A 15,232-nucleotide genomic window follows, 5' to 3' on the forward strand; every position below is an offset into this window, starting at 1 on the left:
AGTGAGGGACAGTGTGCTTCACTCTGTGGAATAATCTGGTTTTGCATGGCCTGCATTCTCATTGCTGTAGCTTAAGGAAGCAAAAGCCAGTTATTCTGCAATCTGAAAAACCTACTAATCTGCACCCAAAAGAAGCAGATGATCAGAAAAGATCTTATGTGTATCCACAACGAATGGGGGATGGAAGGAGGCAAGTCCTGTCTCGCTAAGGATTACACCTCTGCTGATAACGATACTCACTCTAGAGCGGTTCAGGCCACTGGGATCTTCCAAGACTGGATCGGCAATTTTGTTGTCAGCACCCACGTAGGAGATAAAGGCTTCAGGATCCGAGAGGACTCTGGCAGCAGCAGAAGACAGTAACGAGGATCATTGTTTGCGGCAGGAAATTTGAGCAGAGCTTTGCACTGGCAACAAACATCTCAAACAGAGTAGGCCAGAGCCTAGCTAGAGCTTCACACTATGTGGGAACACGATAAAAAGCACCAGAGACACGTGCACTCTCCAGACATTTGCAGTTCCCTTGGGCCATGGGGACCTAAAACCAGTGAACCTCTTATGAAGATAGTCCTGCTTGCAAACCTCTTGTGCATGCTGAGCTGCCCACAGCTGCAGCACACCTCAGCTTTAGTATTGAGAGCTCAGCTTCCTAGCTTCTCCTGGACATGAGCAAGGACATCTTTGCTCGTTTTCACAAGTTTCTCATTTTCTGCAAATGCTTTGAGCATGCTGGGAAAAAGTGCTCCTCTATCACCTTAAATGAGTCTTACCTGGCAATTTCCAACAAACAGCATTTAGACTGAGTTGGCAGTTCCCAAACTACAAGAGAGCTGTTACCAAGACTGCCCAGAGCACAGGGCGTCACGAGGCACCCCAGCATGCTCATTAGGTTTGTGCATTACCTCTGCAATGCCTCCAGCTCAAAGCTCAGAAAACCGACCCATACCTCTGCATCTCTGGGGAGAGCCACAAGCCAGCAACAGGAGCCATGAGCTCCTCCAGGAAAGCTTTCTGCCGCTCATAGTCCTTGAACTGGTTACTGATGAGGACGAGGGCCTCCATAAGAGCACACTTCTCCATCTGTGTCAGAAGGAGCTCATTGGAGAGCAGCTGCTTCACGTGGTTGTACAACACCTCGAAGTTTGGCTAAAAAAACACATCCAAGTGGAAAAGCGTTATGCACATGGTTTGAATGGGGGCCACTAGGGGAAGCAGGTAGGGTGTACTGTACTATACAGTACAGCTGGAGGAGCATGTCTACCTTACCCTTCCTCTACATAACTATCTCCTTCTAAGACCAAGTTTATCTGAATGTTCAGTCTAAAAGAGCCTCTTTTCTTCCCTATCACCCTATCATTATCCTGCATCCAGTTTACTTTAGCCTCCAGAATGACCAAAAGAAGCAGAGGAAATGTCCCTCTTCTAGACAGTCATATTCCCTACAGCAGCATCACACTTCAGAAAAAGTCTGGTGCTTTTGTTTGCTCACAGAAAGCACCTCGTTCCTTTGGCTCTCAAGTGCAAGGCTCAGGATTTTTCCATCTCCTTGCTCAAAACTAGGTTAGTAACAATTCATGTGGTTATCACTATCTCTATAGGAACGGTTGTGTTTCTTCCTTACACACTCTAGACACGGCCATGTCTTCCTGTAACCTTCTATAAATATCAGCAATCATGGCCTTCAGCAAAGTCATCTGAACATATTTTGTGGCAGCTCTGGGCCCTTGGCTCTTCCAGCGAAGATGTCTAGCTGACCAACTGTAGATGTCTACAGCCAACTGTAGTTCAATGACCAGTGGAGTGGGACAAAGACAAACCCACTAGTTTGCAGCAGCTACTGCAGAATGGAGACTGGAACGCCTAAATTACATTAACTACCATCCTCAAAAAATGTCTTTGCTTAAGCTAACAACGTCCCATGCTGCTCCCACAGTCCTACAGCCATTCCATACAAACACTGCTAAAGAAAGGAGTTCACAGCTGCATGCTGGGGCAGGCTGTTTAGTTCAACAAGACCAAATGAAACACTGGCTCATGGATTTTAAGAATATTTGTTTTTCTAGTCTCCTCAGGCTAATCTGGAAAACAAATACTCTCCTCTTGCTCCTATGTTCTGTTAAGTGACAGAAGCCTGAAGATTAGTTACTGCTTGCATCTTCAGCTAAGGAATGAACCGAGACCACCACGAGTGACAAAAGGGAAGTTCAGCAAACATTCCCATAAAACAAATCTAGTGCTGCACGTAGCCTCCTCATAATCCCTTTTGCATTTAACTCGTCACCTTATAAATCAGCTCTTCAGGCAGAAGATTTTTCAGGGGTGGGGTGGGGAAGAAAGGAGGTGCAGGGAATAAAGCATTTTGCCATTTGCACAGCAGGAATGTTTCTTGGAAGAAAAACAGAGGCTGTAGCCAAAGAAGCTGAAGATCCCACAAAATCCAGCTGAAATTGAGGCAAGACTCTTCATGATACAGTTGCATTTACATACCAGGACAAGCTGAGGATAATCCCGACACATCTTTATGATTGAGGAGCATGCATGCCTTCTCACATTCTTCACTGCTCGAGTTCTAGGAGCCTGGACAGACATAACAAACTTCAATGCAACAAAAGAAAAGTTCAGAAAAATGCAGGGATTTTCAAGAGACAAATGCATTATAAAATTTTCTGCACTGCTGAGTACAGACCAAGAAAGCATTTCCACACCACCCCCCCCTGAACAATCACCCAACAAACAAATTTTCCCTGGAGCTGTAGCCAACTCAGGAAGCCCATGTTCAGACAAGGTCTACTTTGGGAGCAAGGATGTCACGGCTTTTACTATTTTAAGGCTCCCAAGCATTCCCTAGGGTAGCTAGCAGCTTTGTAGCCATCCTTCACAGCCATGTATACCAACCACTGAAGAACACCCACAGCTAATGAAGGGATTTTGTGTTCAGGAAGGCCAGCATAGACCAGGGGACTAAGTACACTGGCCTTAGACCATACTTGTGGCCTTCTAGGTTTGTGAGCACAGGCTTATTAGGCTGTGGCAACTAAGAAGAGATCAGTTATGTCTAGACTTTCAAGCCCTTTCCAGGAGCTATACTTGAGAAGCCTACTACAGCAGTCTTCAGACCCAGCATGTTCTCAAATAGGATATAGTTTGATCCAACTGTTATAGCTCATTAGTAGATAATAATTCAGACATACCTTACTTTCTTCTATAACTTCAAAGGTAACTGATGCAAACAGCTGTGAGAAAAGATCCAAAAATTCACATCATTTGTTAATATCTAGCACACGTGTTTTGAGCTCAAAGACTAGATCATAAGACTTTAGTGCAATTTCATTAAAGTCAGTGAAGACCTCTTGACTAAGTGGAAAGATGAACTGGCAGCACAGTGAGGTCTTGAAATAAAAAAAATGGTGTTTACTGGCCAGAGCGTGCACTTAATGTTAAGATTTAAGGCTAGGAACTGCAAAAATCGGTGTTATTTGACATTGTTTCTTCTTGAACAAGATTCAATCTCGGTTTTTCCCACCTTTAACATGAAGGACAGCACTTCCCTAACAGTAACATCAAGAGAATTAACTCCTGCAGTTTAGTACAAGGGCCCTGCACCACAAAAAGCCTATCTGATTTTAAGCAGGGTCTGCAAGTACCTACCTTGGAAAGTACTTGTGGTAGGTACTCTGGTCGGTAAGTGACAAATGGGAAGAGAGCAGAAACATTGGTAAGCACACAGGACAGAATGAGAGGATCCTTTGTCTCAAAATTAAGGACAAGCTGCAGCAGATCTATGCCATCATTCACTGGAATTTCCTAAAAGGTCAACAAATGGAAAGAGGAAATCAAAAAGGAGACAACATTCACTACTTCAGCCTGTAGCACACATCCTGTAACTCCTAGAGCTAGGTCACAGAGCTGCTGCTATCACATCATGCCTCTCAACTGAACGCAACTGTTCTCAAAGCAGAAAGAAAATAAGGAGAAACCTCTATTTAACAGCATGCTTACGTGCACTTGCTGAGGGAAAAAGGACAGCAACATTGCCACTGTTGGTAGGGCAGTCTTGAGATGTCAAACTCAAGTCCCCATAGTGCTGCTTGCATCTCTGGGAAAGGCAAATTTCCTCTACCTCAGTTTGTCTCCCAATTCTCCTCTTAACTCTGGTCCAACAAATTCCATGCTTACCAACTACATCAACCCATGCAATTAATTTACTGTGGTTACAATGATGAACTGAAGTTCAGGAGAAGCCCGATCTAACAAAAAAAGAAATCAAGTCAGCCTACATAAGACTGAGGAAAAAAAAAATGCTTTCTCTCTGTTGCCTGCTGGGAAACAAAAAAAGCAGAAAGAAATCACTTCCAGCCTCCTACTCCCTGAGCAGGAGTTTCTCTCACTTAAAGTTCAAATAATCTAATCAGAGGATAATTAAAAACAATAAACATGGGAAAATTCCACTTAAGCAATCCTCCTCTAGCAAGGCACATTTCACGGTATGCCACCTGAGTGCTCTCCTGTCACTTCTCATGGCACAGTGTCCAAAATTAAGCCAGGATGACTTTGGACTCATCTAAAAAAGGGTCACTACTCTTCATAAGAGTCACTCAACAAACATGGTTTTTTTCATGGAGGTAACTAGTTACTACAAACTTTTCAATGACACCATAGCTGAAAAAAACGCACTCAGGTCAACCAAGAACAAGCCAGGAGAGCAGGAAATGGCATCTGATACACATACATCTTTATCCAGGGTTCGAAACATCTGGCTGATGACACTCTCCGAGAAGAAGGTCATGGCATCCCACTGCACAAAGGACGGAGAGAAGATGGAGCAGAGACCTTCGCCTGTTTTCGCTGAAAGGAAGAGAACACTGGAGCTCTCACCATGCTCCTCCCCACATGCACAACAGCAGCTGATAAGCTCCTTCACAGCAACATCTTAACACTCAAGTATTTTGGACACACAGCAATCCCTGAGGATGCCTGGCAGGGATGCACAGGGAGCAAATAAGGTGCTCCAATGTGATTTGCCTCATTCAAGCTAAGGCTCCTGAGACACAAGTCTGATATCTGAGATACATAGAGAGCAACACCAACAAATCAAAGAATGGAAACAGAGGGAGAACGCATGCCCAGATTCAGCACCGCAGGCAAGACTGCCCTCAGTGTGACCCTACAGAGCACCAAGTGGCTTTCCTTCATAGGAGGAAGGCAATGTGACTGACAGAAGGACTTGTCAAAAAAGCAGAACTCCCCTGGACAGAAAAATAATGTTACAGAGATAACAAGGCTCAAATAATCGCAAAACTGTGTCACGAGTGACAGCTGCATCTGTTTTGCAGAGGGATACGGGGGGAGGAAAGGAGGAGCCAAGGGCTTTACATTAGCTGTTCCCTAGGTAGGCTGTAAAGGGTTAAATGTGGGGAGGAATGAGCCTGATTTGATTTTGTTTTTAACTTTCTATGATCTTAAAGACCAAAAACCTTGTGTTAAGTCTTGGTCCACCCTTAAAAAGATAGGGCAAAGAAGCGGCTTCTCAGCTTGAATTAAAAACCAAACCCCATATCAATCTTGTTTTTTCAGGTAACTTACAGTTCATGGGTCCAGTATCAACAGGAATTGTGAGCTGGTACTTCAGCCATTCACCAGCCATCTGAAAGCCAGTTCGAGGGTCCAGACGACATGCCATCCTCATCACCTCTCCTTGCTGGGCTCGGAAAGCTGCAGTGGAAAATGAGACACCCTGCAGCAAGCTGATGTTGCAAACGCTCGCTTCCCCAGAGCAGACCTGGGAATGTTACGGGCTGCTGCTGCGGCAATAGTTGTGCAGTGAGCTCAGATTTACAGCCAGCAAACTAGGTGTAACAGAACGGGCAATATTTGAAGTGATTTAAATGGACTAAAAATAGTGATGGGTTAACATAAAAAGAAGTGCAATTAAAATGCAATATGAATTATGAAAATCTATGTTAAAGCCAGAGGTACTACAATTAAGCCTCTTTTTCATAAAAAAGAAACACCTTCAAACTATACATGTTTGCTGCACCTTGAGATACTGAGATACAAAAGCAGCATTAGATAACTTATGCTTCCTTCAGATAAACACACTTTTCTAGATTATTTGACTTAACCCAACTCAGATTCTAGGCTGACAAACTAATGCAAACTCAAAACCCCAAAGAAGTCTTTTTTTTTTTCTTCGAAGATACTAAAAGCTTCTCTGTGATAATGAAGAGATACTGAAAGATTCTATGTTTCCACACCAGAATCTGAGCCCTGTGATACTGAAAGTAAACTAGAGAATAGGAATTTCATTTGTTCCAAAATATTCCAGTGCATGACCACACAAAAAAAATAGGCTCTGCTGACTACAGATGTAACTTAAATCTTTAAAACAGAAAGGTACAGACAACAGCATCTGCACAGGATGATGGCAACGTACAGTTGAAGAAGGCGTTGAAGTCCTCATCACTGTCAAAATCAAAGCGGGAATATTCACAACTGGGGCTGTCTGATTTAGAGGGAAAGCCCACCTGGAGACAGAGCAGACAAGGTCAGGAAGGAAAAGTTACCCATCACAGCTAACTCCAGTTACTTGCCAGACTGAAGACAAGGAGCAGACAGCAAAATGCTGAGACAGAGCTGTCTGCTCAGCAGCCAGGAGATCAGGTCTCTGGCAGACACAATAAAAACGTAGTTTCTCTCCCACAGGCCACATTCATGTAGGCACCTTCTCACAACTATCTGGCCGCAGTTCCCACATACCTTCACCAGGTTGGTCATAGATGCTCGGAGGTACTTGGGAATCATACCCAGCAACAAGGGATCGCGAGACAAAACTTCATGCCGGAAGAGGGCTCCCCATGTGATCTGAGTGGAAGATCGCAGAAACTAGGGGAGAAAAGAGGGGAAAAAAGAAGGATGTCAGTGCTGGAATTTCCACTGCTACCACTGTGTTCCTATCAGAAGGCAACAGCAAATTACAGTGACTATTCAGTTGAGGCTAAGGCACCCTGAAGGCATAAAATTCCAGAATGCCAAGTCTTTAAGTAAATACTAGGGCTGACTGCAAATTCTGTACTTTGTATGCAGGATCTAAGTCAGGCACTGTCCCTAACAGGGTGGTAATGGAGAAGAAACCACTCTGCCTTCCAGGTCTTCAGCTGAAATGGAAAGCAGTATCTGGCAGCTCAAGTGCTGCAGTTTACTGCAGGTTAGTTCAATTCACACATTCTTACATAAACATACACAAGACTTTCAGGCCTTTACATACCTGGCTGGGATGGGTTGTAAAGGCTAAAAAAGAGTCAAGGTATTTTCCAAAGTTGGGTGGTGTTTCAACATCAGAATCTGAGCCCTATGAGGAAGACAAACAATTTCAGACAAAATATTAACTCTATGTCACACTGGACTCACAAGTGCTCTGTCTCTGGGTAAAGCAGAAGCACTACAAGGCCACAGACTGTAAAGGAACAGAGACAAAAACCTGAACAACTGTGATTAGATCAGTATAGCCTGAGAAGTAGCAGGTTTTGCTGAGCAGCCTGGGGCTGCTAGAGACAGTACCACCCTTCAAGGGAAAAGGGTGACTTCTCAAACAGTGGAGTTCTGCTAAAACCAAATTCATGTCCACTGCTGCTGCCATGAGTGACAATTTTACTCCTACTGGGTCAAGCAGACCCAGCAGCAGCAAAGTGGAGGAATTCACAACTGCAGAATTTCATACATACACCCAGATTTTGCTGCCATTCCTCCAAATGTTTCCTGTATTTAATGTATGGACATCTCTTACCAGTAACTTTGTGGAATGTCTGTCAGGAAAGTAGGTTTTGCCCAGAGCCATAAATTCATGGTTTTGCAGCTCCTCATGATCATAGTATGACCTAGGGCCCTTAAGAACCCTGTTCTGGAGCTGTACAGCTCAATGTTGCCTCTCCTGAGTATGAGCGAAAGGAGTCAAATCTCCACCTTATTACTTCATCTATGCACTAACAGCTTTCACTGCCTAACAGCCAGTAAAGTCACTGCAAGTAATAATACACCCTTTGTTTGCTGTCCATTCTTTTTAGGGATAAATTCTCAAAGGTTTTGGGTTTTGGTTTCTTTTTCCCCTCCCTGTGAGAATTTACTTTGGTCTATCGCTTGCACAGGATGCTTCAGTCTCCCTATGAGCAGCATCTCTCACAAGCCTCCCTTCTTTACGGCAAAGCACTGCTCTGAATGGAGGGAGCAGGAACTGAGCAGCCAGCATGGCATACAAAGTATCAATGCGTATCTTCATCTCAAAATTGACCCAAAGCATCAGAAAGGTGAAGAGCAGGAACAAAACCTATTTCTGCCTTCAGCTTGAGAGAATCTTGGTAGAAAAACAACATATATCCTTTTGAGTTATTTAATAGGGAAATTTAAAAAGCTTCCAATAAAACAGTAGTTTCCTGGAGCAGTTTTTCTGTAGCAGTATACAGCAGAAAACTTGATCAACTTTCAATGAAGTTTTGGCAGTTTACAGAGGTTACAGAAGGACAGAAGCAGCTTGGAATCAGGGTCCCTCCATTCTACATTCCTATGGCTTCGAAGGATAGTTATCCCACTTGCAAGTAGAGCTGTTTCTGCACTTTCCAGACGTGTGGAGAGAACCCGATGGCTACAAAATGTACAGAGAGAACTTTGGTCCTACCTGAGGGTTGCCTCACCCCCTGCCCTAAAAACTAGCCTTGCCAGGGCTGCTTCTGTTGTTAGCAGAGACTTACTAGTAACGCACACAGCTGGCTGCCCAACGCACACAAAACTTGGCAAAGTCTCTTCAAGAAAACATAGTGCTTCTCCACCAGGCCTTCTCCATCAGCTGTCCTGGGAATGAGGGAAGGGGGAAAAACAGGTTCACAGTTACTCATGCTGTAGGCAAGAGGCACACTGCTATCCATCTTGCAGATAAAAAGAGGACTAGAACAATCTGATTTCATCACAGTGGGATTTGCTTCGCTATTACCATTATTTGCTATTAGTGCTTTATTGGCACCTAAAACCTCTAGGACTGCCTCTCTGAAAGAGCTCCTCCCGATCAGTTTCAGGCTAAAAAGAAAGCTGAGGGAGCTGTGGTATTGACACCACTTTGTCCTTCAATTATAGGATTTGAAAAATCTTGCAGTTTTTCAGGTTTTGCAAGAGAAATGGTGGTTTTGTTCTCTCCTAACCCAGTCCCTGCTTCCTGCAGTTAAGCAACAGTTATCTTTGGCAAATCTTATCTACAAAGCCATTTGTATGCAGTTTCGTGTGACATTACAGCAGCAGGATGGTACTCACTGGGCAGCAGACAGAATGTAGTGCATGGCAACATCTCCAAACAAGACCATCAGAGGCTTCCGATCCTCCAGCTTGCCCTATGTGTAAAATACACCAAATGCCTCAGTTAGAACACAACTATTTATTCCCACCTACATAATTATTTATTCCCAGCTGCAGGTCAAATTAGGAGATCCCCCCTGCCCTTCTATCTGGGGAGGTGCTCGCAGCCCGCAAGTAATTTTAGTTAAAACTTGACAAAAATTCTCAGGTATTACTGATCTCAAGAAATTTCCCCCAGCAATTCCATCACAGGAACTTTAAACTGAAAAACTGACTTTAACTCTTCTTCATGGCAGACTAGTTAAAGGCAGCTGACAAACACATAGCCCTGACACTAAGCTGCTTCTGAACATGTGGCTCAAATCACCTCTTTAGATGCCGCTGTCATTTCTTTGAGCTGCCAGATGACAGTATTTCCCACTTCACAGTTGTAGAAAGTAAGGGGGGAAAAAAAGTCAATGGGGATCTCCAACACTGGAGGAGAGGTGAGCACATGCTAGATGGGACTCCAACAGTTGCTGTATGTATTGTGCTAGCATGCCATTTACACCGAGTATCATTAGCACAAGCAGCCAAATTTTAATTTTGTTTCTTAAATAAAGGGGAAAAATATCACTGCTCTATCTGAAGAATTACATAAGAATACAGGAGGAAAACAAAGCAAAACCAGAAGAGCTGAGGAGGAAGAACTCACTTTTCTGCTGACAGCAATCAGGAGACACTCTGCTGCTCCTATTTGGAGCTCAGGCTCATTCAGGAGGAGACACAACATCTCCAAGAGCTTACAGTTGTCTGCTGTGATGTGGCTCAGAGCCACCCAGTCAATGTAGCCAGCCAAGGTGTTGAGTGCTGCTATCCCCACGCGGCAGTTTGCCTGGGCCTGTGAACAGAGAGGGGGCAAGGAGGTCAGAGCCAGAGAGAAACACCAATTCCTGTCTAAAGCAGTACACTCCCTAGAAGAACAGTACCAGGAACCATCCTGAGAGAGTGAGACTTAGACCCTTCTGCTGCCACCTCTCACTTCTCTCTTTACAAGGATTTTGTATTAGGAGTGAACAAATCCACCTGGAAATGAGAACTGCAGGTAACAGACTCCAAAGCCTGGGAAAAGCCGAGTTCTAAGCAATCTTGGTCTTAAGAATGACGAATGCACTAACTCTTGCTTAGTTCCACTCACCTTTGGCTCCTGAGTCAGATCAGTCTTCTGAAAAAGAAAACAAGAGACAGTAAGTGAGCAGCTGTAGCACACAAACACTTCCACCCAGCCACTGCTGGACAGGCTTATTCCTGAGAGCGCAGCCAAAAGCAGCTTCACAGAGCAGCTCCCCAGTGAAGGAGGCAGCAACACCATTTCCTGCTCAGGACATCGCTGCAAGCTTCATAACCACCTCCACAGCCTCCTGGCAGGTAACACAACAGGACTTTGAACTGCAAGTTAAGCCACAATTTCCTTCTTATCCAAATGACATTCCAGTCAGCAGGCACCAGGGAGACACAGCAGACAAGGAAAGGAATTTTGGTGCTTCTTGGAAGCTTCCAGGGAAGAAACATTTGACCTTTTAGAGCACCTTACATTCAAAAGCCAGACTCTGAAAGATGCTGGTGCCTCTTACACACTGAGATTGATGTCTGAAAAGGGCAAATGATTTGTCCACAGTCAGACAGGCAGCTGGAGAGAGAGCTGGGGCAACAGCTTACAGCCTGACTCCCAGTTCCAAACACTGAACAGCAGCAAGACACTGCTTGCACCATCTTACTGACCAGTGCAAATGAGTCCCTCAGACACTCAGGTTTGATTTGATGCAAAGACACCACGAGCATGTCTTTTTGCTGCAAGGTTCTGGTTTGGAAACTCTGCTCATCAATGTAATCAGTGCAGTGATTTAAGTTAATCTGGACATGTCTCAAACATTTAGCAACAGAGCCGCCATACCAGAACTGCATACTTCTAAGCACTGCACATCATTAATGGTCTTGTCCATCAGCTCCCCCATTCTCTGTGTTCAGACAGGCAACTGAACACCCAACCCTCGGAATTTACCCTGTGCAAACATCCCAAAGATCAGCTAACCTGTGGAGTGGCGAGGACTTCTTGTTCCTGGGGTGCGCCAACCTTGCCAATCAGAAAGATTCCACCGTTAGCACAAGCAGCCACACTTCAGAGCCTCAAGCACTGCAATTCAAACCTTACCTGGAAATGCATTTCAACCAGACTACAAAATGCACCAGGGTCTCCCACCCACCACCATGAACTGCAGAGAGAACTGCCTGCTCAGCAGGTGGGTTTGTTCAGCCTGTCAGTGCACCAGGAAAGTCAGACAGGAGAGAGTTTTTCATTGAATCCAAGTTTCACGTCCACTGTATCTGAATTTTAATTCACAGTAAGAAAAAGAACAAGAGATACATCTAAGGAGCTGTATCAGTTTCTCAAATGCACTTTGCCCTCAAATTCACCTCCTTCTCACAGGAACAGACCAGGACAGAGACTTGCCTTGGCCATCCACCTTGACATACCTGCACATCTCTGACTCTAGGCAAGAATTAAGGAAAGAAGTGTCTTTACACAAAAAGGAAGAGGGTTCCTCACCACAACTGACAAAAAATGGCTTTCTGACCTGAGCTATCAGAGAAAAAGACCAGAGAGGCCCAGATGCAATGCAGAGACATCAAACACTCTTGCATTTTGGTGTATCATCACAAAGACACCACTGCAGCATAAGAGAGCAAATACGAGCCCAGGATGGCATCTCTTTACCACCGTGTGTTACAGAAACTACCCCAAATCTACCTGTTTCTGCTACAACCACACCTTTTGTTTGCTAAGCCGTACAGCCCTAGCGTCAGCAGAGCATTCCAACAGCATGGATGAGGCACACAATCCACTCTAGCTAGCTATTTTCATTAGCAAATCCAAACTGTCAACACTAACCCTGTCAACCTCATGTGTTCAGTCTCTCAGATCAGCACCAGCTTCCAGGCCACAGCAGATCCCTACTCACAGTGACAGCAAAAGATTTCAGACAGTCCCTGCACTTGCTTCCCCAACAACTTGCGAGTTGTATCCCAATTCCTAAGCACCTCCAGGACTGACAGAACTCAAGGAAAAGAGACTCTTACCATGCGTCTGTACTTGTTGACATTCTGCTGCAGCGTAGTTAGCAGGAAGCTGAAGATCTTCTCCATGTTCTGAGTGAGGGTTTGCTGGATATCTCGTCGCCGCTGGGTAGGCAGAGTTTGAAAAGTCACTACGTCCTCTGCCAAACGTAGGAGAATGAACATCACCAGTTCCGTCTGAGTTTCCTGACGTCCCAAAATGAAATACACACCATCAGCACAGTTCAAAGACTAAAATCCCTAGAAGCTAGGCCAAAGATGTATGGAGAAAGTGAACATGCATGAAGATACAAGTCACATCTTGGGAAAGTAAGACAGAAGGACGCCCCACTCTTCTGCTAAAATCATCTCCTAGAATAACTTAATCTAACAGGGATTTTTGAGTCCATCATCAGTCTGTCTCATCTGAGCACAACTGAATTAAGCTTTCATCAGGATGATGGAAGACCAAAACCCATGCTATGACCAAGCAGAAGAGAACAGACAGGTGTGTCTCATACCCCTTGCTTGGAGAGGGTATCCAGCTCCTTCAGCATGTCAGGCCAGTGCTGAGGCCATTCGCGCTTGATCATCTCCACCACAATGCGAGACAGAACATCCTTAATATGACTTTCCTCCTCCAGAATACTCTGAGTTCCCTGAGACAGAGGGACAGAGTTATCAAAACAGCAAACGTCAGACATTTGTAACTTTGACTTGCAAAGCACAGTGGTCGCAAATATTCTAAACCACAGAAAAACAACGAAACAAGACTGAGCCGCTCTCCATCCCAGCGACCTTGGATGACACTCCTACACTCCCAAACACCCACAGCTAGTGAACTCCGAGAGCCAAAAGGATTTTCCTCAGACAAAGGTCACTTGGTCACAAAAGCAATCATAATAGAGAAAACACGACTAAGATGACGAGTTTGATATTCTTGAAAGTATAAGAACACCCATCTTTACTAAACTGCCTCCTAAGAAAGAAAGCACTGCATATACATTATACAAGACTTGCAACTTCTGCCACACGGAGTGACATGGTTATTGACCCAACTACAAGACAGAGAAAATCCCTGGAACAACTAAGGATGCACAGCAAGAAAGTAATGAAATGCACAACTGAATTCAGGTACTGTGTGCTAAGTAACTGGAATCCTTTGTCCTTTCACTCCCGCTTTCTGTCTTCAGGTGACAGAATCATACGTCAGATAACAGCCTGTGGTAGAAGGCACTTACACTGGATATGAGGCCCATGACATTGTTCTTTAGATAAACTTTTTCTAGGCGAGGCATACTGTTCCACCGGAACCTGTTTGAAAGAGCAACAAAAATGACATCAAATCAAAATATTTATAAAGATCTCTGACTTGATTCCCAACCACCGCTTCTTTACCTACAGGGACACTACAGCTCCCAGGCTCTGCCAGGGCCCAATGCCTTAATGAAAAGGCTGAGTTAAAACTGCTGCTGGCAAATGGGCGTGCACCACTGAGGTCAACACACATGGGGAGCAGCAGCAAATGCACAAAGCATCAGGTCTGTAGAGGCGGCAGAGACGAATCTCGGAACTGAACTAATACAAAGCCTCTTTGTTAGCATGAGGCTATGGCCAAAGAACGCTGCAAAGACCTACTGATAACCCTGCGTACTTGTTTACACCTTGCAATGTCAAGGTACCTTAGTGCTTGGCGAATTAACCTTCCCAACCTGCCTGAAAGTTGTTTTTCTCCTCTCCTTATTTTACAGGGAAGGGAAAAAAAGGAGCAGGACAGCAACTGCTCTCTGCTGCGGAACAGACCCTTCACATCCTCCAAGTGCCTCCCTGCTGAGGGAGGCGCCGGGCCGGGCGCAGAACCCACACCAGCGGCTGTGTGGCAGCAGGCCGGCTCCCTCCCCGGCACAGGCAGCGGGACGAGCTGCCTTACTTGACCACATGCTCCAGGATCTGCAGGCCGAAGTGCCGGACGATGGCCGTCTGCGTCTTCTCTGCCAGCTTCAGCCCGCAGGGCACACAGATGGGGCACTTCTCCTTGAACTCCTCGCAGAACTGGGGAAGCACCGGCAACACGGGTTAAAACACAGGAGCGGGCACGGGGCGGCCAGTGACGGGGGGCAGCCGCAGCCCCTCGGGAAGGACAGCGTTTAGAGGGGGGCGCCCGACCCCCTCAGCGCCGCGCAGGCGCAGCCCCGCTGCCTTCCCCCACCCACTGCCGGCTCCCAGAGTCTTGGCGGCTTTACCCGGGCCCGGCACGTCCCCGTCCCTCACGCACCGGGCCGGAGCGGGTCCCGGGGCCGTGCGGTCGGGGCACCCGCGTGGCCGGAGCCCGGCGCCTCCCCTCCGCTCCCCGGCCGAGTACCTTGAGCGCCTCCAGGCGGTAACGCTGCGTGGAAGCCGGGTCCATGATGACGGTCACCGCCTTCACTAACTGCTCGCAGAGGCTGTTCACCTGCTCCCCGACCATGGCAGCGGCCATGGCAGCTGCAGCGGCGGCCACAGCAGCGGCGGCAGCCATGGCGGCGGCAGCCACCGACGGGCGAAAAGAGGGGGCACCCCGTAGCGGGCGCACGCGCGGCACCGCGGCAGCCTCCGCGCATGTGCCGGGGAAGGAGGAGGAACTAGTGGGGAAAGAGCATGCGCCGCCCCCATTAAGAACTACAAGTCCCGACTTGCCTTTCGCGGGTACCACTGCTCTTGGGGTGCTGCTGTGGCGGCGGCCCTCCTCCTTGCTGTGCCGCCCTACGGAAGCGCGTCACTCACTCACTCAGTCACTCACTCAGTCACTCACTCAGTCACTCAC

At 46.3% G+C, this 15,232-nt stretch overlaps 1 protein-coding gene across 5 annotated transcripts in view; it reads right to left on the minus strand.

Annotated features, from left to right (window-relative positions):
• The window catches only part of XPO5 (exportin 5), a 29,536-nt gene extending 14,511 nt beyond the window's left edge, over nt 1–15,025 (minus strand). Inside the window, exons 1-20 of one of the 5 annotated variants that reach the window (XM_057415295.1) lie at nt 14,792–15,025; nt 14,360–14,481; nt 13,671–13,743; nt 12,951–13,088; nt 12,454–12,636; nt 11,408–11,449; nt 10,514–10,540; nt 10,031–10,216; nt 9,295–9,371; nt 8,742–8,841; nt 7,265–7,348; nt 6,757–6,882; nt 6,434–6,524; nt 5,584–5,712; nt 4,730–4,845; nt 3,649–3,804; nt 3,192–3,233; nt 2,488–2,577; nt 947–1,146; nt 241–340 (exon numbers count right to left, since the gene is read on the minus strand). In XM_057415295.1, coding sequence (XP_057271278.1) covers nt 241–340; nt 947–1,146; nt 2,488–2,577; nt 3,192–3,233; nt 3,649–3,804; nt 4,730–4,845; nt 5,584–5,712; nt 6,434–6,524; nt 6,757–6,882; nt 7,265–7,348; nt 8,742–8,841; nt 9,295–9,371; nt 10,031–10,216; nt 10,514–10,540; nt 11,408–11,449; nt 12,454–12,636; nt 12,951–13,088; nt 13,671–13,743; nt 14,360–14,481; nt 14,792–14,947 — 2,238 coding nt within the window. In that variant the 5' untranslated portion in view covers nt 14,948–15,025. The other 4 variants (XM_057415293.1, XM_057415296.1, XM_057415298.1 and 1 more) reach the window with 4 other exon arrangements.
• Nucleotides 15,026–15,232: the final 207 nt, after the last annotated feature.

Source organism: Pezoporus wallicus, unplaced genomic scaffold (genome assembly GCF_028554395.1).
Source record: "Pezoporus wallicus isolate ANWC-B61680 ecotype Strahan unplaced genomic scaffold, APGP_CSIRO_Pwel_v1 contig_5352, whole genome shotgun sequence".
Taxonomy (NCBI): domain Eukaryota; kingdom Metazoa; phylum Chordata; class Aves; order Psittaciformes; family Psittacidae; genus Pezoporus; species Pezoporus wallicus.